The sequence below is a fragment of the Podarcis erhardii genome (assembly GCF_964252035.2).
Source record: "Podarcis erhardii genome assembly, chromosome: 10".
NCBI classification, from domain to species: Eukaryota; Metazoa; Chordata; class Lepidosauria; order Squamata; family Lacertidae; genus Podarcis; species Podarcis erhardii.
Window position 1 is genome coordinate 75,541,398 of NC_138500.1, and position 22,092 is coordinate 75,563,489.

The 22,092-nt window shown below is 43.8% G+C and overlaps 1 protein-coding gene across 1 annotated transcript in view; it reads right to left on the reverse strand.

Moving 5' to 3' along the window:
• The window catches only part of CAMK1D (calcium/calmodulin dependent protein kinase ID), a 217,330-nt gene that overhangs the window by 35,378 nt on the left and 159,860 nt on the right, over positions 1 to 22,092 (reverse strand). The window contains exon 3 of the mRNA XM_081879198.1: positions 9,301 to 9,375. Within this exon, the coding sequence (XP_081735324.1) occupies positions 9,301 to 9,375 (75 nt within the window). The remainder of the gene's footprint in view (positions 1 to 9,300; positions 9,376 to 22,092) is intronic.

A 22,092-nucleotide genomic window follows, 5' to 3' on the forward strand; every position in this document is an offset into this window, starting at 1 on the left:
ACATGTGTGCCCATCTGTGTTTATAGTGAGATCCACGTGCATTTCTTAGGCAAAGGGGACAATTTGCAGGAGTTATTTGTTGCAATTCAGTTAGGGAAGTTGCTTGGGGAGGGCAGGTAATGATGATTTATGAAGTGTTTGTAGAGATCACTGCGGCAATACATTGTGGAAAATGTAAGAGCATTTACAGATGGTAATGAAAATAGTCTGCTGCTCCTGCCATGTTATTTATGCTGCCCTGACTCTTAGTATCTAATTCTCCAGTCCCTACCATTATTCCTAAAGCAAGTATTAATCTGTTTTAAATGCTGTTGCACCAAAGATGTCTGCTTTCTGTTTGGCCCTAGTATTCCCCATGCAACATTAAAAGTCCGGTTTTACAGCCAGGCTAAAGAAAGTACATGGCAAATGAGTATCTCTCCATTGATTGCATCAACAGTTTAAAAGCTGAATTAAGAGGAATCCTTTCTGGTTCAGTATCAAGATGTTAAGAAAACAGAAATGCAAAATGTTGCCTAATTTCCAACTAATGGTGAAATCCTTTGCAGTGTAATCCTGTGCATGCTGCATACACACCAGAAGTCTGAAGCACATTTGAAGCATGCACACCCAAATAATTCAGGGAACCTTAGCTTATAAGCTACATGGCCCCATTAAAAGGGTTGACATTAAAGTCCTTGATGACCTGGGACCTGGACAGAACACCTTTCCTGATACCTACCTCCACAAGGCTTAAGATCTTCCAGTGAGTCACTGCTCATGGTCCCACCAGCCAGAAGCCAGAGAGCCACCAGCCAGGCAAGCTGGTGACGTGGTGCTACACTATCTATGCACGCCCAACTGAGATGTGGCAGTCCTCCATTTTATATACATTTTGGCAATGTATTGATTTGGAACCTGGTAATGTTGATGCTGTTTGGGGTTTAGATTTGGTGTTACAATTTTTGGCAATGGATCTATGGTTTTATTTTGTTTTATTTTATATTGCATCCTGTGTTTTGAATGCTACCCTGTGCTCTGATCTGGAGGAAAGTGGGCTATTAAAACTATGAATGAATAAATGAACAAACTGTTACCACAGCTTTGCATAAAACATAATTTTGAATGTATCTTTAATGTTTTGATTAATTTATGACCCCAATTAATCCTTCAATGCTTTTAGTATGGTTTTTAAGCACCAATGACTTTCCCCCCATCATTAGCCAAACTTTGTAAAATAACACCTTGGGGGTTAATGTGTTAAACTTACAAGTATGCAACTATGTTTAGGTTTTTTCCTTTGGTCCCCTTTAAAAGACTGTTAAAAAGACTTGCTCCAAAAATGGTTTCAAGGGCTAGGGGTGGCGAATCAATTAACTTCACCCAAGTAGAGATTTAAAACAACAGGGAGCCATCTGGTGGCTTGATTCCCTTCTAATTAAAATCTGTCCATTGGGTTCCCAACTCATTGTACCTACATTGTGATGTTGCTAATAAATTTAACATTACAAAGCATAGCGAGGAAGGAATTAACTATTGTTTCACACACAGCATGAAAAGAAAATGCACAGAGTTAGAACTATGACTTCGCATAAGTTGGATTTTGTGGTCAGCTCCTAATTAAAGTTTGAAAGATTTCCCATGCAAGATGCTAAGCAGTTTGAAAGTGTTATGCATGTGTGCATTGAGATGTATGGTCAGCTGCTACTGGGCTTTGCAATGGTTCCTGCTTCCTACACAGGGAGGTGAAGTGCGAATCAGAAGAGGACATTTTGACTCAAGATTAATTTTAGTCATGGGAATTAGGCGATTGAAGAGCCATTTATTTTGTGTGCTTGGCTGCTATAAAGTTCCCAGGGCACCTGCTGTACTCCCTCAGTCTGCCATGGAATGAGGCCCCTTTATTCCTCTGTACTTCCAGCCTGCCTCTCGCCTACCTGTCAGCTCCAGGTATTCACCACCTCTTGCACCTGAGCACCTGACATGTTTGCATACCTGGGTCCTTATGAAAACTAGCACAACTAGAACCACTCCAAGGAAGATGTTATCTTGACTCCTAGATATTAAGAGTATGACAATCTTACGCAAGAGGGATGCTGCCTGTAAATACGAGACTAGCTTTCTCCATAACTGAGGTTGATGACTACATGAGAAATGAAGTCTGCCACAGGCTGTCACAGGCTGTCTTTTAGCACAGGAAGAGAATACAGCTCCTAGGATTTTCCCCCCAAGCCTCACCAAAAAGGCTTTGCATTTTGCTCTTTCCCCAGGTAAGTACATTCCATAACTATTTCTGTAACTCCCCAAAGAGACCATTACCTCTTTAGTGGGCATTTGAAAATCAGTGCATTCTTTTCATTCCATGTCACATAACTAGTCTTGACATACAGAAAATTACCGGTAACACTGGTGAGAAACCCAGTTCCATAACATACAGAACATTTATAAGTCACCCACGGACAGGTTAAATATCAAAGCAGGACATTTACAGGTATAAAGCCAACTACTGTTATTCATACTATTATTATTCTAATAAATTAAGGTGACATTTTAGAGCTTTAGTTGATATATGAAGTGATACGCCCCCATCTGCTCTTTTAATTAGTCCCATTCAAAAATGAAAAATGTATTTGTACTTCTCAACAGTTTTCCATAGGAGGAGCCAAAACACTGCTGTAATCTTCTGTGCTTAATATTTGAGATCTTTAAGGAGAAATCTACCTTGTGTCTACTATTGTTGTTTTCAGCAATCTACCTTGTTTTCAACAATCTACCTTGTGTCTAGTATTGTTGTTCTCAGCCACCAGCCATCAAATAATAGTTACAAGTTTAACTCTAAAATAAAGTGCTTCCCAATTTAGAAAAAATATTGTTTTCAGGAATTTTCCACACACACACACACACACATATGGAAAGAAAGAGATATTTAGATTCCATCTGAAAACATAACTCTATGAATTGAGAACCAAATATCCTTGAACAATATGCTTGTGTGTCAGGTCTTCAATTTTTGAGTATGTTGTTAATGCAGTTTCCATTAATGTTGATTAAAGGTGATAAGAGTTTGCACAGGAAAACTCGCAGATAATGACCAATATCAACAGAAGATCTTGTGATAAAAGAGACTCCGCAATTCTCCTTTCTGTCTTCAAATAAAATTACATTCACCCAAAATAGCTCCTCTAAACATAGAGCAAGACCCCTCCAGAATTTCCTGTGTTCTGATATTTAGGCATTGAGCTGCCATACAATTAACTCCTTTGGTTTAGGTGGTTATCTCACAGATGCAATCATTTTGTCAATATGCTTTCGTAAAGAGTAATGAACTGCAGTGTTTGCCTATTTCTCAGCTCATGGTTCTGATCTTAGTAAACACCAAAGAAAGGCTGGAAGCAAGTCTCCATGTTACTTAGGGTCATTTCACACATTATGCACGGACCAGTCAAGTAGTCCTGTGAAAATTACCTCTATGGTGCCTGTACAGTATTTGGAAACATGTATGATGCAGTCACATTTACATTTTTAAGTGCACTCTTATCATTTGAGGTGAACACCCAAAAATGTAATGCATAAAGCAGCCTTTATAATCCAAAACCCAAAATCAAGAGACAAGTTTTTCACATCTTTAAGCTGCCAATGTTTAAACTGTGGAAATAAATAACTTTAGTTCTTTTGATGGGCAGCATTCTACATGGGTCTGTCCTTGGAAACTACAAGTGGTCCAAAATGCCAGTGCTCAGAGAAGCAAGGAGCCAAGATGAACAGTTACTTTCTGGACTCGATTCAACAGGCTGGCTCTTTCCTTTTAATTACCCAGGATACCCCATGGAGTATTATTCTCTCCATATTAACCCCCTCTTGCCCTTAGATGAGGGGTGGTGAACCTCAGTCCTCCAGGACTTTCTGTCTGACTTTCTGGACACCTCCCTGCCACACCCCCCACTGGTCCCACTTTCAGTGCTTCTTGGGGGCTCTTGCCTGTCTAAAATGTGTCCTTGAATTCTGATAATGCCTCTTGCTTGTGTGGATAGAGGATGGGGGGTGCATGTGCGTGTGCAACTAGCCTGTTGCGGCACCACCTGACATCAGGCAATTGGCTCACCTAGGGTGGGGAGATTAAGATTTGGCCTGCTGACCAGAAAAAAAAAACTTGCCCATCCCTGCCTTAGATAATGGAGTGACTGTGATGTAAATCACGGTGTATGGGTTACATTGAAGCACATGTGACCACAGGTGATCCTTCAAGTAAACTGGGCCCAAGAACTTAAAGGTCTGGAAATGAACTGGGAGCCAAGGAGATGGCAAAGCAGTGGTAACCATGATGACTTGTGCCAGTTAGCCATCTTGCCCCTGGATCCTGAACTAAAAGAATTTTCTAAACTGTATTCAAAGACAGCCCCATGTGTAACTCATTACAATATTAAGAGACATGCACATTTCAGTACTGCTTTACTGGTTAGTCTTTACAAATACAGTTTTAATATTTTTCTTTTAGTTGTTACTTTGTGTATGTCTAGAATCTTTCCTGTTTTTCAGTAGCTAACCAGTTTGGGGGCTCCCAACACATCAAAATGAAACAAAGGGAGGAAAATGAAACAAGCATATGAAAAACGAGGCTTACTATTTTTCAGCCTTTAAAAAATGTGACTCCATTTTCATATTACCAGATCACCCCATCCCTAAATTGCAGGATAGTTGTGCACTCCTTCCTGACCCTCCCTCTCCCCCCGCCCTCCAGCGTTGGAATGTATAGATTCACTAACCACAATCCAGCGTGGACTCAGTGAAATCCCCAGAGCACATGATTAGTGAGCTGCAGAGCAGAAAACAAATGATTCCTCATAAGCAAATCCTATAATTGAGGCAAAAGTCACAATGATTTTTGGTGGAACATTGCTTTTCTTCCAATCTGTAAAGTACTCAGACAATAGGGAGAACTCAGAGGAAGGAACAAAATGCCTCGTGTATCATTTGCCTTCACTCTCAGCAGGTAGCCTATTGCTTCGTTTGTAATGTTATTACACTGTGTCAACATTATGAGCACAGCAGTGTGTTTCTTAGCCTAGTATGCATCATTTGCATTTGGGGGGGGGGAGGAAAAAACACAGAATTATACTAGTTTGGGGAAAAGGCTATCCTAAATCTTCTGTGGTGCTTTTGCTGGGTTCTCTTTTCATTATGTGTCCTGAGTTTTTTCTTGACATAAGCCTCCTGGGGAGTTGGAGCTGAGTGTGTGCTATCCACATCCTTCTAAAAACAAGACTTGATTTTAACCTTCAAAAATTGCTCTCTTGGAAGGATCCTTATTATTAAAATTTGAACATGAAGAATTGCTTTAATAACATGATTTTGATAAAACTACACATTTTGATACAGCTATAAAAAGAATAGCAACATGTCTTCTTGTTATTGTCAGCATTACACTATATAGCTAAAGCATCTGATATGATGAAATCTAATGTGTTTTGTGTAGAAAAGCCAGGACCCTAAAGGAGAGTGTCCTTCCAGGAGTCAGAAAAGAATGCATTTTGCTTATGAACCTAGCTCTCCCGTGCAATGTGTGCTCTGTGTGATTGCAGTCCCTAGTAGTCCCAGTCTAGATGACGGCTCTCTTGCTATAGGGCTGGGAAAGACAGTGCAATATCAGGATGTCAGGAGCAAGCCAGCAGTAAATCACATGGAGTAAGTGAAGTTAATTCTTTATAAGAAAAGTGGATTTGCACAGGGGTGCCAGGCCTAATGAGCACAGCAGGTCTTCTTGGTAGACCTTGCTCCTATGAGGCAGTTGCGAAGACTGAAGGTCCCCGCCTCCCACTGTTGCCTATGTCTCCTCTCCAGGGCAGAGACTGTGCCTGTGTTCCTGTCCTTGCTCCTCCTGCTTCATGCCTTTCCTGGCCTTGGAAACCAGGGCAGAGGGGAGCTGGTCATAGCAGGAGGGAGAGACACCTGTGCCTCTTCACCACCCTGACCCATCTCTGCCTCTTGGCCGCCTTCATCCTCCTCCCCGGCTTCAGCTTCTGCCTCTGAGTCTGGACTTCTCTCTGCCACAGACTCTCCCTTCTCACTAAGCCCTGTTACCTCTTCAGCTTCTGACACTTCCTCCCTCTGACCACTCATGGTTGTCCCACCACCACTCCCCGGGTTCTGGGCCTTCTTTCCCTCAGGGTTCCCCAGCTGGTTCCTCCCGCCATTTGGCTGCGTCCAACTGGTCCATGACATCAGATCAGGCTTGAGTGGCATTGTGTTGCTAGTGAGCAACTTTCTCTTAGCAATTGGGTGGGGGCAAGAGTTCAGTGGCAGAGAATACACTTTTACATGCATGAAGTCCCTTTTTGAAAGTCAATCAACTACAATAAAAGGTTTTTGATAACAGATGCTGGTAAAGCTTCTGATACCTTGGAGAGCGGCTACAAGTCAAAGTCAGCAGCATTGGGCTAGACGGGCCAATGTTCTGACTCAGTACAAGACAGGAACATAGTATGAATGGATGGAGTTTGGGCCACAAAAACCCACTGGACTTTGCAGTCATCAAACCCCAGTGGCTTTTGTACCAGCTGCACTGGCTCCCGGTGGAGTACAGGATCAGGTTTAAGGTGTTGGTTTTAACCTTTAAAGCCCTATACGGCCTAGGACCCTCGTACCTACGGGACCGCCTCTCCTTACGGTCTTCAAACAAAAACATCTTGGAGGTCCCAGGCCACAGAGAGGTTAGGCTGGCCTCAACCAGAGCCAGGGCTTTTTCGGCTGTGGAACGCTCTGTCCCAAGAGACTAGGGCCCTGTGGGACTTGACATCTTTCCGCAGGGCCTGCAAGACAGAGCTGTTCCACCAGGCCTTTGGCCAAGGCACAGTCTGACTCCCTCCTTCGGTAATTCACAGAACTCTAGCCCAATGGTTGCCATTAATTTGATTTGAACTGATTTTATAATGAACTGATTTTATAATGTTGTATTATTTTACTGTTGTTAGCCACTCTGAGCCTGGCTTCGGCTGGGAAGGGCGGGATATAAATAAAATTTTATTATTTATTATTATTTTGTGAGGCTTCCAACATTCGGGTTGGAGACAGTTCTGTCAAAACTGCTGCCAGCTGAATCTATGCACAGTTCAACTCACACTAAGCTTTCCTTGTGTGATCATGAGTGCACATGGACCAAGGGATGGTGGTGGAGGAGACTTGCTGGGCCTGAAGCACTATGAGAGCCCTCCCCACCCTTCATTAGGTGGGGTTCATTGGAAGAGACTTCCCTGAGCCCTGCCTCCTCCCAAAATACTGGAGTAAGAACTGTAAGCAGAGACCATGTGCAGGGGAAACTATGTGAAACAAGCCTAAATATAAAGGTATTAAGATCTTCATTCAAACCCACCCCCAGCAAATAAACCTTAGACAATAGCTTTGTATTATATGCCCTGCATTTTGAATCAAATTTGCAGGCACCTACCTAAAAACAAGTGGTATCTTAAATATAAGTGAAAAATTCCATGTTTGCTTTGTGCAGCATGGAAATGGCAAATAAAATTCATGAGCTACAACAAAGCAAAGGAACCGTAATGGCAAATTGGGCAGTGAGGCAATAAAGTAGGTATCCAGCTCTAGCATCATATGACTTTTGTGTCAACAGGTCATGGTTTCCAAGGAAACAAGAAATTACACATGAACACTTTGTCCTAGATTGAATTGAGGAAATGGTGCATGTTTAATTGATTATAGTTATTAGGCTGACAGCAGCATTTCCTAAATGAGAACTTTTGAGGAGGTTTCAGAATACAGACTATACTTCAGTCCCAGGAATTTCTTAGCTCTGGGTATGTGAAAGAGGTAGTTATTGTATATGGCAATACAGTGGTACCTCGGGTTAAGAACTTTGCTTCAGGATGAGAACAGAAATCACATGGCGGCAGCGGGAGGCCCCATTAGCTAAAGTGGTGCTTCAGGTTTAGAACAGTTTCAGGTTAAGAACGGACCTCCAGAACGAATTAAGTTCTTAACCCGAGGTACTACTGTAGACTCGAAAGAAGTGATGTGGAATAAAACAGGCACCAACTTTATTTGATGTTGTGATACTGAACTTTAAGAACCACTTCAGCCAATGACTGAGGTGATTCCCTTAAGGCCCAAGGCCTGGCTGTCTCAGGGGTGAGCTCAGCACTCAGCTGTCCTAAGCAGGACCAGCTTGCCCATCTCTCTTCAAGTGAGCTCAGTGCCAGTCAGGTGCGGAAGCTGCCCAGAAACTGATACCATAGCAGGAGCCCAGCCCATCCCCAAGTCCCCAACAGCCTAATGACCGCCCTAACCTCTCCAGCTGCCTCTGAATTCAGGGGCTACCTCCCAAACAACCTGTCTTATCTGTATGGCTCCTCCTTGCCCACTGGCCACCTGCCAAGTGGTGACAAAAAGGATGCAAATTGACAGCCAGAGCCCAAGGAAATCAACAGATAAATAAACAACTATTGCCTAATCAAAGGCCAACCAGACCACACCCTGTAAAAAGATCTTCCCAGCCCCAAGGCCCTGCCATTCCCATCAGGCCATGACGCTCTGTTTGGGGGGGGGGGGGCGGCGGCTGGTTGCCTATTCAAACTGATGCTGGAGAAAGGGAAGGATTAGCTTCAGAGAGCCCACTTTCTGTCTCTTGCAAGGGATTACCGCACTTGTCATTGTGGTATTGTGGCCTAACACAAGCACACCACACAGGCCATTGGGGGAAGATTATTTAAAAATATAATTCACAACACAAGGAAACTAACAGCTAGGTGAAATATAATTTTCAATTCACTGGCAACAACTGTGCAGGGAGCTCCAACGCTTTGGGGATATCAGTGCAGATATCCACTCCAGGTAGCACCAGAGAAGGCACAAGAAGCAAGAATTCTTCTACTGCTCCAAAAGCTAAGGAAGGTTCATTTAAGGAAGTTAAACTTGGATGAGTATGTAATTGTTTAATGAATTTAACTTTATTCCCCAGGTCAAGGAAATTATAGTGGAGGTGTAGTGATTTGTAGCTTGGCAGGGGGTTGGACTCGATGGCCCTTGTGGTCTCTTCCAACTCTATGATTCTATGATTCTATGATTTCTAAAATGTTATTTGTTTATTAATTAAATGTATATCCCACTCTTCCTCCTAAAGGAGCCCAGGGCAGCAAACAAGAAGTGATACAGCAATAAAAACATATTTACAACATTGCAAGAGACACCATAAGATTTCAACATGCTCCTAATACTAGCACAATTTGCACACTTGACCCGATTTCCTGGAATTCGATGTCCTCCTTCTATTTCTGTTTGGTTAACAGAAACAAAAGCAGTATAAGTAGTACTTACAGTTGCATGACCAGGTACAAGTGGTTTGGACTCTCATAGATGTCTTCCAGGGCAACAATATTTTCATGCTTGATCCTGAAGGTTACATAAAAAGCAACACCACAAGGTAAGTTAAGCACCCAAGAGAAATCTGTTCACATAATGAGAATAATGCCCAGATTGCCATAAACCATCAAGAGTCTTTATGGTCTCAGGATAATTCAATTAAAATGAAGTCTGTGTAGACTAGAGCCTCTTCCAGTGATGACAGATGCACATTTGAAGGAGTTAAATGTTGTGAACAGATAAGGGCAGTATATTTATACTGGGATAAAATGCATTTCCCCTTTGTTGCAAGTGTGCACATCCACACCAAACTCCAGACAAATTCAACAGCACAATTACATGATGCAGCAATGGCTTGGGGGGGGGGGGCGGACCCACTGCATCCTCCTTGTTGCAATAGCACTTCACAGAGTGGCACAGGGCTGGGGCAGTCTCTGCCACCCCCAGGTCCTCTCCTTTCCTCCCCCCCTTCAACCTCCCCTCACAAACCACTGCTCCATCATCGCGGATGAAGCTACAACAGAGCTGGCTGTGATCCAGCCTTTGCTGCAAGATTGTCACTTTAATTATCCTGAGCATCATATTGCTGTGATCCTATCTCTTGGCTCGTTTTCTGTGTTCAGGGTTCCAAGCTTTAGCTTATTCAAGAGTAACAAGGTCTGTTTTTTCAAGCAAGGCAAAAATAAAAAAAGTATGATCAAGCCAAAATCAAGCATTTTTATCAGCGGGAAAGTTATTGTTAACCAGCTCCTGCAGAAATCTTAAAAATATTTCGCTTTAGCTGGATATATCTATACCTATGCCTATTTTTATAGTGCATATGTCTGTGCTGTGGAAATATATTTAATCAGAATTAATGGGAAACAGTATTATAACCAAGGGGGCAAGCCAGTGTGGTGTAGTTGTTATGTCAGACGAGGATCTAGGAACCCAGGTTTCAAAGCCCCATTCAGCCATGGAGCTTACTGGGTGACCCCATTGGGCTAGTCACTGCCATTCAGCCTGAGCTACATCAGAGAGGAGGAAAGCACGTATGCCGGCTTGAGCTCATCGGAGAAAAAGCTGGAGTATACATGCAATAAAAATAAATAAATGAAATGAAATAAGTTTAGAAACAGGCTAGAAACATTCATAGAAGCTATGAATGACAACATCTAATTGGTCAGTGGATGGAAAATATGGCAGGCAACAGAATTAGAATCTTGTGCTTCTGCTGGCTGGTATTGGCCAGTGTCAGAAATAACATATAGGATTGTACAGAATATAATATTATATAACACAGCAGTTTGCATATGTCACTTTGTAAACATGAAGTAACCATTCTTTGCAGCATACAAATGTGTGGAGGAAATTAAACACTTCTTTTAAAATGTCATTTAAATGAACTTGTAAATGGTCTCATTATCTTAATAAAGAAGCCACATTTTAAAACATTTTAACAGCTTGAACAAACATAGAGGTAACCACTAGAACAGATCCACATGGTTCAAGAGTCCTTGCTGTTTAGGTGATGACTTTTTAAAAGAGAGAAACCACAAACCACCATCTAATTAGCTCCTCAAATGCAAATCCTCTCTGGGATTACTGCTTAAGCAATTCCAAACAATTTCCAGTGTGCACAATTAATTTGCATTAACCCCAAAGCGAGAAACCATTTAGCTGTAAACAACAGAATATTAATTAAGACAAACTGGAGAAACTGAGTAATAGAGAGATGCTGAACAATTAAGTGTAAAAAGCTAAAACATGCCAATTCAACTGTAAATAATAGACAAAATCAGATAATAGGGAATTCCTAAAGTTTGGTTGGCCTTCTGTAACTAGTGAGCTGAACACTAACTAAGGATAACCTGAAAACTGCTTTAATTTCATGCTTGGGGTCAGCACACTGCTGGATTACCCAACAGGCAGCTTTGAATTTTTGAATCTGACAACTGATTTTTTTTTTTAAAAAAAAGCATTAGTCATCATAGGGAAAACTATATTTTAGCAATGACCATATATTGAAATATCTTTATAATACTTTCTGGGAAGCATGTGCAGAGGAAACAAGTGCAATTCTGGAGTCCTACTCAAAGATGCATTAGAAAGTGTAGCTGTAGAAAATAGAATGAAATTTTACAACACCTTCTCTGCAAAAGTCAAGCTCTCACTCTCCCTCTCAAAAAAAAAAAAAAAAAAAGGAAAGGAAAAAAAGAACTGGATTTGAAAACACGTGCAGGTCTCCCTGGAAAAGACCCTGATGCTGGGAAAGATGGAGGGCACAAGGAGAAGGGGACGACAGAGGACGAGATGGTGGGACAGTGTTCTGGAAGCTACCAGCCTGAGTTTGACCAAACTGCGGGAGGCAGTGGAAGACAGGAGTGCCTGGCGTGCTCTGGTCCAGGGGGTCATGAAGAGTCGGACACGACTAAACGACTCAACAACAACAACCAGGGCCTTGCAGAGCCAGGCAGAGGCCCAGCCCAGGTAGGTAATGTGCTCCCCACTTTTTTTTACCCTGGGGATAACTGAAGTCTTATAAATAAGTTAAGTATATAAATAATTTTCACAAAAGGTATGCTGACAAATAATTTTATTTCAATGCTTGAACCGTATCTGCATATAAAGACAAAATGGAAAATATAGATATACAATAGTGCTTTTTAAAAATACATAGGGAAAAGGATTATTTTAAGTATTTACATTTTAAAATGCTGTGAATATGCTGACCAAGGCCCCCTTTAGAATCGGAGGCCCAGGCCAAGTGGCCCATATCCCCCCCCCCCCCGTCTGGGCCTGACAACAACAGTAAGTGGGACCGCACATGCTAACGGGAACCCAAGCAACGCCACGGCTCTGCAGGACCAAGCTGGCAGATTCCTCATGGCAGCACATGGGGGTGGAGAGAGCAAAACAAGATTAAGATTAGAAGCAGAAATATTTTGTTATTGTGGGGAAGGAAAGCAAGAAACACACAGCATAGGACACACATGCAGACACGGTCCTTTCTGCAACATTCTCCCTGACTCCATAAAGCCAGGTGACTGTTGAGGGGGTTGCGGGGGGGGGGGGGAGAGTAGAGCAGAAGAGGGGGGAGGGAAACACAGAAGACACTCCCCACTTCCAGGGTTATTTTTACATCCCCCATCAAGTTGCTTTGCTATTTTCTTCCATTTCTCAATCCCTCCATGTAAAACTAAGGAACTGTTAGTTATTGAAGCTGGGAAGGATTTTTGTTTGTGTGGGGGGCAAAGATTTTAAGAAGATAAACAGTCTAGCAAAAGTGTTTTCCTACCTTTTTTTTTTTTTTTTTTTGCTGTTTTATTTCAGGTGTCTTTTGTGGCCTTTTGAAAAATGGAAGCAATTAACCACTCCAAAAAGAAAGTATCAAAAATAAAATGACATCAGAAATTGCTCGCTTGCCTGAACATTAACTTCCCGCTTCCACGGGATGTACTTGCCCTCTACATTGCCCTGAGCTCATGGAAGGAGCATGGAGAGTGGTGGGGAGGGGGGAGAGAGATGCGGAAGGAGGAGGAGGAAGGATGGCCGCTGAGGGGTGGGCAGGAGAGAGAGATGCCGGAAGATAATGGCCTGCTGCCGGCTCCCCTGAATGTTCAAGTCACCCCAGGGTGCCACGGCACATTGGTGGACAACCAATGGCTTACACCTCTGAGGAATTATTTCAAAAGATTTGAAGACATATCAAAATATATCTTGCCTGATGCTGACTACAAAGACTGCAAGTGAATTGGGGGGGAACAAGCAAATGATGACAGTGCAGGGGAAACAGCAGAGCATCTTAGAGACAAATTTCACATACCTACTTACTACACTATAACTGATACACTTGAAGCTAATAGGAAGAGGAGAGGTGAAGTGTTGCATAAACATATCAAGTAGATTTTCTTTTCTAAACAGTATACAATAGACTTATCTGACGCCCAACATCCACAAGATTCCCCAAAGCTAGTTGACTCATACCTTGTTGACTTGAACATGAATCGCTGTGGAGAACTATGGCAGTTCCACTGTTATATATGCACAAAATTTTTAATGAAACTGTGAAAATGAAATCCAGCCACATTGATCTTCACGAGACAATACTGAAAGATGGAATAAAACTGTATTTCCAAATGCAGGCATCACACTATGTATTTTCCTAACATTGATGATCACTAACTGCTCCACAAAATCATAGAATCATAGAATCATAGAGTTGGAAGAGACCACAAGTGCCATCAAGTCCAACCCCCTGCCAAGCAGGAAACACCATCAGAGCACTCCTGACATATGGTTGTCAAGCCTCTGCTTAAAGACCTACAAAGAAGGAGACTCCACCACACTCCTTGGCAGCAAATGGCCCTTGTGGTCTCTTCCAACTCTATGATTCTATGATTCTACTGTCCATGGGATCTCATGTTTCCGTCTCATTGGTATTGCCTGAAGTTGTGCTTTTACTATCTCCCTCTTAACAAACTCCCAGCCATCATGAATTCCCTTTCCTTTTAGTATTACTGTCCATGGGATCTCACCCAGCACTTCCCTAAGTTTTATGAAGTCGGCTTTCTTAAAGTCAAGAAATTGAGTCCTAGTATGTTTGGCTGCTCCTTTCCGCTGTATAGTAAACTTCAGAAGAGCATGATCACTCGCGCCTAATGATCCTTCCACTTCTACCCCACTAACCAGGTCATCAACATTGGTTAGGACCAGATCTAAAATGGCTGTTCCTCTTGTTGCTTCTCCCACTTTCTGGACAATGAAGTTGTCTGCAAGGCCAGTGAGGAATCTGTTTGACCTTATGCTCTTGGCTGAGTTTGACATCCAACAAATATCTGGGTAATTGAAGTCCCCCATTACTACTATCTCCCTTCCTTTTGCATGCTTGGCCATCTGTTCCAGGAAGGCATCATCTATGTCCTCCGTTTGGCTTGGGGATCTATAGTAAACTCCCACAATGAGGTCACTGTTATTCTTCTCTCCCTTAATTTTGACCCAAATGCTCTCACTTTGGCTTTGAGATTCTAAATCTTGGATCTCTTCACAGGTATACACATCCCTGACATATAACGCCACTCCTCCTCCTTTCTTGTCTGGTCTGTTTCTCTGAAATAGATTGTATCCCTCCATTATTACATTCCAATCATGGGACTTATCCCACCAGGTTTCAGTGATGCGTATTATGTCATATTTAGTTTGCTGTACCAAGAGCTCAAGCTCATCTTGTTTATTTCCCATGCTTTGCGTATTAGTGTACAGACATTGAAGTCCATTAATGCTGTTCATCTCAGCTGAAAAGAATAATAAACAAACCCCAGAGAACAACAATGTGTCAGGACAGACATGATTCACTTCCCTTTCTGTACAGTGGCACCTCGGGCTAAGTACTTAATTCGTTCCAGAGGTCCGTACTTAACCTGAAACTGTTCTTAACCTGAAGGACCACTTTAGCTAATGGGGCCTCCTCCTGCTGCTGCGGCATTGCCTCTGGATGATTTCTGTTCTCATCCTGAAGCAAAGTTCTTAACCTGAAGCACTATTTCTGGGTTAGCGGAGTCTGTAACCTGAAGCATATGTAACCTGAAGCGTATGTAACCCGAGGTACCACTGTATACAGAAGCAGGCAGGCTTTGCCGAGTCAGATTTGTTGAACTTATTCAGAACGTTGCAATCAGAAAATCTAGAAATAAGCTATTTTAATTTCAGGTAAGCATAGTAACAGAAGTGCATAATATGCTCACAGCATTCTTTAAGGCCCCAAGAAATAATACTGTGCGAAAGCTCCTGGTAAAATTATTATTATTATTATTATTATTATTATTATTATTATTATTATTATTATTATTTGTACCCCGCCCATCTGGTTGGGTTTCCCCAGCCACTCTGGGCGGCTTCCAACAAAGATGAAAAATACACTAAAATGTCACATATTAAAAACTTCCCTGAACAGGGCTGCCTTCAGATGTCTTCTGAATGTCAGGTAGTTGTTTATCGCTTTGACATCTGATGGGAGGGCGTTCCACAGGGCGGGCACCACTACCGAGAAGGCCCTCTGCCTGGTTCCCTGTAACTTGGCCTCTTGCAGTGAGGGAACCGCCAGAAGGCCCTCGGAGCTGGACCTCAGTGTCCGGGCAGAACGATGGGGGAGGAGACGCTCCTTTAGATATACTGGACCGAGGCCGTTTAGGGCTTTAAAGGTCAGCACCAACACTTTGAATTGTGCTCGGAAACATACTGGGAGCCAATGTAGGTCTTTCAAGACCGGTGTTATATGGTCTCGGCGGCCGCTCCCAGTCACCAGTCTAGTTGCCGCATTCTGGATTAGTTGTAGTTTCCGGGTCACCTTCAAAGGTAGCCCCACGTAGAGCGCATTGCGGGAGATAACCAGAGCATGCACCAGTCTGGCGAGACAGTCTGCAGGCAGATAGGGTCTCAGCCTACGTACCAGATGGAGCTGGTAAACAGCTGCCCTGGATACAGATTTGACCTGTGCCTCCATGGACAGCTGTGAGTCCAAAATGACTCCCAGGCTGCGCACCTGGTCCTTCAGGGGCACAGTTACCCCATTCAGGACCAGGGAATCCTCCACACCTGCCCGCCTCCTGTCCCCCAAAAACAGTACTTCTGTCTTGTCAGGATTCAACCTCAATCTGTTAGCCGCCACCCATCCTCCAACCGCCTCCAGACACTCACACAGGACCTTCACCGCCTTCACTGGTTCTGATTTAAAAGAGAGGTAGAGCTGGGTATCATCTGCATACTGATGAACACCCAGCCCAAACCTCCTGATGATCCCTCCCAGCGGCTGCATGTAGATGTTGAAAAGCATGGGGGAGAGGACAGAACCCTGAGGCACCCCACAAGTGAGCGGCCAGGGGTCTGAACACTCATCCCCCACCACCACTTTCTGAACATGGCCCAGGAGGAAGGAGCGGAACCACTGTATGACAGTGCCCCCAGCTCCCAGCCCCTCAAGACGGTCCAGAAGGATGTTATGGTCAATGGTATCAAACGCCGCTGAGAGATCCAGCAGAACTAGGAAACAGCTCTCACCTTTTTCCCTAGCCCGCCGGAGATCATCAACCAGTGCGACCAAGGCAGTTTCAGTCCCATGATGAGGCCTGAATCCCGACTGGAAGGGATCCAAATGGTCCACTTCTTCCAGGCGTGCCTAGAGTTGTTCAGCAACCACTCGCTCAATCACCTTGCCCAAGAATGGAAGATTTGATACTGGGCGATAATTGGCCATCGTGGCCGCATCTAAGATGGTTTTTTAAGAAGCGGTTTAATAACCGCCTCTTTCAGTGGGTCTGGGAAGGCTCCCTCACGGAGGGAAGCATTCACCACCCCACAAAGCCCATCGCCCAGTCCTTCCCGGCTAGCTTTTATAAGCCAGGATGGGCAAGGATCCAGGAGACAGGTGGTTGGCTTCACTCGTCCAAGCAGCCTGTCCACATCCTCGGAGGTAACAGATTGGAATTGATCCCACACAACTTGACTAGACAGGACTCTAGCACTCTCCCGCCCTGGCCCTGCTCCCACGGTGGAGTCTACTTCTTCCCGAATCTGAGCGATTTTATCTGCAAAAAACTTTGCAAAATCATTGCAGGAGATCATGTGGCCCGTACTGGGCCCCGATGTCACAGGTGGTTCCGCTAAATTGTGAACCACCTGAAAAAGTCTCCTGCTGCTGTTTTCTGCAGATGCAATAGAGGCGGCGAAGAAAGTCTTCTTCGCCGTCGCTATCGCCACTTGGTAGGCTCAACGTTGAGCTCTAACCTGTGTCCGGTCAGATTCGGAATGAGTTATCCGCCACTGGCGCTCTAGCCGTCTCAACGATTGTTTCATTGCCCTCAGATCCATGGAAAACCACAGGGCTGTCCGGGCTCCATGCAATTGGAGAGGGCACTTCGGAGCCAAACAGTCAATAGCCCTGGTTAACTCCACATTTCAGTGGGCCACCAGGGAATCGGCTGAAAGACCATCAACATGGGATAAAGCATCCCCTACCACTCTCTGGAAACCATTTGGATCCATTAAGTGGCGGGGGCGGACCATCCGAATCGGTCCCACCTCCCTGCAGAGGGGATGGGTCGCACCAGGAAAGTCCAGTTGCACCAGGAAGTGATCTGACCATGGCACTTCTTTCGTTTCGCTTTTACTTAGTGTCAGATCACCCACGTCACTAGAGGTGAACACCAGGTCTAAGGCATGTCCGTGACTATGAGTTGGGCCAAACTTATTCAGGGACAGCCCCATGGAGGCAATGCTTTCCACGAAGTCCCGAGCGGCCCCTTGTAAGGTCGTGTCGGACAACCAAGCTAGGTGTCTCCAGGAGAACATCTGCCACAACCTGAAGCAGCTTGGGCAGGGAATCCTTGGTGCAGCGGGGAGGTCGGTACACCAAAAGGAATCCTGTACTGCCCCTATTGCCCAACTTCCAGAACATGCACTCAGAAAACTGGGTCTTCCCAATAGGACGCCTGGTGCAAACTAATGACTTCCTAAAAATCACTGCAACCCCCCCTCCCCGCCCACATGACCTGGGTTGCTGTGCGTAAGAGAAACCTGGTGGACAAGCGGCGGCAAGGACAGGCCCATCTGCTTTATCCAACCAAGTCTCTGTTACACATGCCAGGTCAAGTCCTCCATCCATGATCAAGTCATGGATGGCAGTGGTCTTATGAATCATTGACCTGGCATTGCACAGCAGCACCTTCAGGTCACGTGGGCATCCCTTGCTGATTCTAGTATCCATCCGGTCAGGACCAGACCCGGAGGCAGGGATAGTCCTCAGACAACGACTAAACCTGCCTCCTCTGTAATGACATGGTCTGGTCTTAGCGTAACTCCTCCTCCTACCCGTGATCACTGAGATCGGTTGTCCCAGTGCATCCCCCCCCCCTGTGGAACATGCCCCAGCCATTTTGTTGGCTGGGACCTACTCCCCGAAAGCCCTGACCCCTCCCCTTAAGAACAAAATAACACCTTTAAAAAAACCAATAAAACAATACAAACAAAAAACAGTAAAAATTACAAAAACATAAAATCAAACAAATTCCCAGGCCCAATAAACATCCATCCCACCCCCACCCCCCCATACAAAAAATTCAAAAGAAAAATTTTAAAACATTTTAAAAGCACTCTGCACCCCTCCAGCAGTAACAGCAACTGTCCTAGTGAGGCCCGTCAGGCCCCGCCCTGGGCCAGGTGGTGAGTGGCAGGAAGGAGCAGGACCCTCAGGCACTCACACAGGAGAGTCCTCCTGGGCAGCAGAGCGCAGCAGTCCCTGTGAGGCTTCAGGCCCCGCCCTGGGCCAGGTGGTAAGCGGCAAGAACAGGGCCCTCAGGCACTCACACAGGAGAGTCCTCCTCAACTTCTCATGGGCTGTGCAAGCATAGAGGTTTCCAGCTCTGCAATACTTTGATTGCATTCATTATTTACTCTGAGTTTACAGTGGTACCTCAGGTTACATACGCTTCAGGTTACAGACTCCGCTAACGCAGAAATAGTGCTTCAGGTTAAGAACTTTGCTTCAGGATGAGAACAGAAATCGTGCTCCAGCGGCGCAGTGGCAGCGGGAGGCCCCATTAGCTAAAGTGGTGCTTCAGGTTAAGAACAGTTTCAGGTTAAGAACGGACCTCCAGAACTAATTAAGTACTTAACCTGAGGTACCACTGTACTTGATTTTTATGATGATCCATTACGTAAGACAAAGCAGGTGTCCTGCTCCCTCAGATGATTCTGCCCTTTCTCCCTTGTTCTCAGCCTCTCACAATACTAAAACGATGTTTATCCATCTCTTCTTTCAAATGCAGTTGTTATGCTACATTATTCCAATGTGGTATATATTTTTACATTGCTTTTATGATGTTTGTTTACAATGCATTGATATTAGTTTGGCTATATTTTAAGCTGTTTTATGGAGGCATTTGCCTTATTTATTTATTTAATAATGAACAAGACATTATGTAAAACAACAAAGCATTTATCATGTGAAATAGTCAGAGTTATAACCAGCAGGACAGTATTAACTCTTTTGGCAATTAGGCTCACTTTGGTGGAAGCAGGTGTTATTTGACGGCAATGAAGCGGAAGTATATTTTAAAGAAAGGAGAATGGTGGCCTTACTTGAATCTTTGAGATCTATTCTGTTCATGAGAAGTAGGAAGGAGTGGCAGTGAAGAAAGTAAAGAATTTGAACCATCAGCCTTCTGATCAGCAAGCCCAAGACACTCAGTGGTTTACCTAGCAAAGAATTAATTTCCCATCCTATCAGTGACTTTTTCAGCTATTGGTCAAAAATGCAGAACACGGTTCTGGAGCTTTGCTATATTTTATGCATCTAAGTCACACTTGTAATTCACGCATAGTGACTCATTTTTTCCTAACCATTGCATCTCATTAGTTTAAGGTATTGAGAATGAAAGGTAGTTATTAAAGGAAGCCCAAAATAAGCAAGTGCTGCACTCTGCACTGGAACTGGAACTGGTGCGCACAGGGTCCTTTGATAAAATCATCTCCCCCTTTGGTGAGCCAAGAAATCATGCTATAACTAAGAATGGATGTTGTATTAATAAACTATGTAATTTCTATCTCTCTCTTAATGAAATAAGACAGGCTGATGGATCGTTGGACATGCAAGATGTTCATCATCAACCGACTACAAAGACAAAGACATGTTAACAATACCCTGCAAGGGCTGCATGGCAAGGTTAAGGATGGAGTTAAAAGGTGGCAAATATTTCAGGGTCACTGACAACAGGTTTTTGGTTTAAAAAATAATAATTAGCAGACTTCCCCCAGAAAGGATAAATCTGGATTAAATGATAGGAAGAGGTACAGGCTGGCATTTTGATACAACATTTGTGTGCATGAGGAGCACCCATCCCACAATGTCCTCCACAGAATCATTGTCAGTGGTGATACCAGTCCTCAAGAGCCATTTAGTACTTGCTCTTGTCTCCCTCATCAAAATGCTCAGGGAGATGAGGAATGGAAGCAAGGGGGCATCCAAATAAGAAATGCTGCGGTAATGGGAAACTTCAGCTACCCTCATGCACGTTCCCCTCCCTCTCTCTGAACACAAGAATTTGTGGACACCCAGTGAAGCTGAATGTGGGAAGATTCAGAAATCCAGAGCAGATTTAGGGGGCACAGAAGCAGAGGCGAAGGAAGGTTAACCAGCTGGGGGCGGGGCAAACCCCCCGGCGGCAGAGAGATCCCACCGCCGTCCGTATGGCACTCGAGTGCCACCTCCGGCAACCACAGAGGGGAGGGGGGTTCAATAAAATCAGTTTGCCAAGTTTTCAACTTTGTGGAATCTTTTATTTCAGCATAGGTAAAAGATATTCATAACAAAAACAAAAAAGCAAAAGACCCATTCCTCTCCATCAGAGAGAGGGTTTGAGGGCATGAAGAAAGAAACACAATTAGCACTAGACCAGTCAGGCATGTGACCAATATAAATGTGATCCGCTTTATTGCTCTGGCGAAAAATGAAGGTGCAGAACTATGATTTACATATTCAGTACAGAATTTGAGGGAAGCATTCTTTATTTTGACATAAAAACACACTTCTAAGATAATAATGAAAGAGATTTTAGATTTGGCAACATTGCATATTTTGGCACAAGCTGTTAAAATACTCTTAAATTAAGCAAATCCTTCACCCATCTAATTGTGACTCAGCACATTTTATTTCACCTGCTACATTTGGGAGGGGTTTTTGTTTATCCAGCTTTGGCTGTGGATTTCTCTCCCTTCATGAGTTGGCTTTTATTAAATATTCTCCACCACTTTTATACGGAATACTATTTCTTGCCACCTGACACAATCCCCTGTAATGAAGGCTGCTAATCTCCAAAGTTCTTATTTTGTTCCAGCTCTCTGTAATTGTGGCTTGTCAAGAAATGTCTTTAAATTTCCATTCGTGAGCATTTGCTCAGGGGAGTTAGAGGGGTCTGTGCAGTGGACCCTGAAATATTAGGCACACGGGCTAAATGGAAAAAGAAAACTGCTCTTGCTGAGATGACAAATTGGCTGAAATGTGTGATTAAGACAACTGGAGGCTTACCAAATCACTGTCTCCAGGCACCGTCTACTTTTGATTCTGCTTCTTAACTCATTTTTTGCACACTGACAACTAGGATTCATATTATAAAAAGTGCAGAAATGCCTTTAGCCAGAACCAGCCAATGCTTTTACCCTACTGTTCTGCTGCAACCCAAGGTTGCAGTGTGGAGTGCCTCTGTTCACTGTTCCAGTTTGTCATCCCTCAACAACCGGCATTGAGGGTAGTAGTTCCAACTTATTTGTTTGACTTCTCTAAACCTTGGGGTTTCCTTGAGCCTGAGTAAAGCTGCCCGTGAAATACTGCCTAAAGTGGGATCTGAAGCCAATTTGGAGGTTCCTCCTCAGGCAAAACATCAAGGAATTTTGAGGGAAACCAAAAGAAGTTGGTAGCACAGTGAGAGGTTTAATGAAAAGGTTTCTCCAAGAACTTGAGTTCTTCAGGTTTCATGTTGCTGTGGAAACAAAGGCACCAAATACAACTGCAAGAGATGTACCGTAGTACATCCACTGGAAACTATTACTGCCTTTGAACACATTAAAAACATAAAACAACAGTCCAGCCTGAGGAAATTTTAAAACATTTTTAACTGATAGGTCAGAGGTCATTGCTCCACAAGCCTTTCTATTGCACAGAGTAAAAACTTATTATGAATGTAAAATGTTTTCCCCACCCCTTTCTCTGTCTCTCTC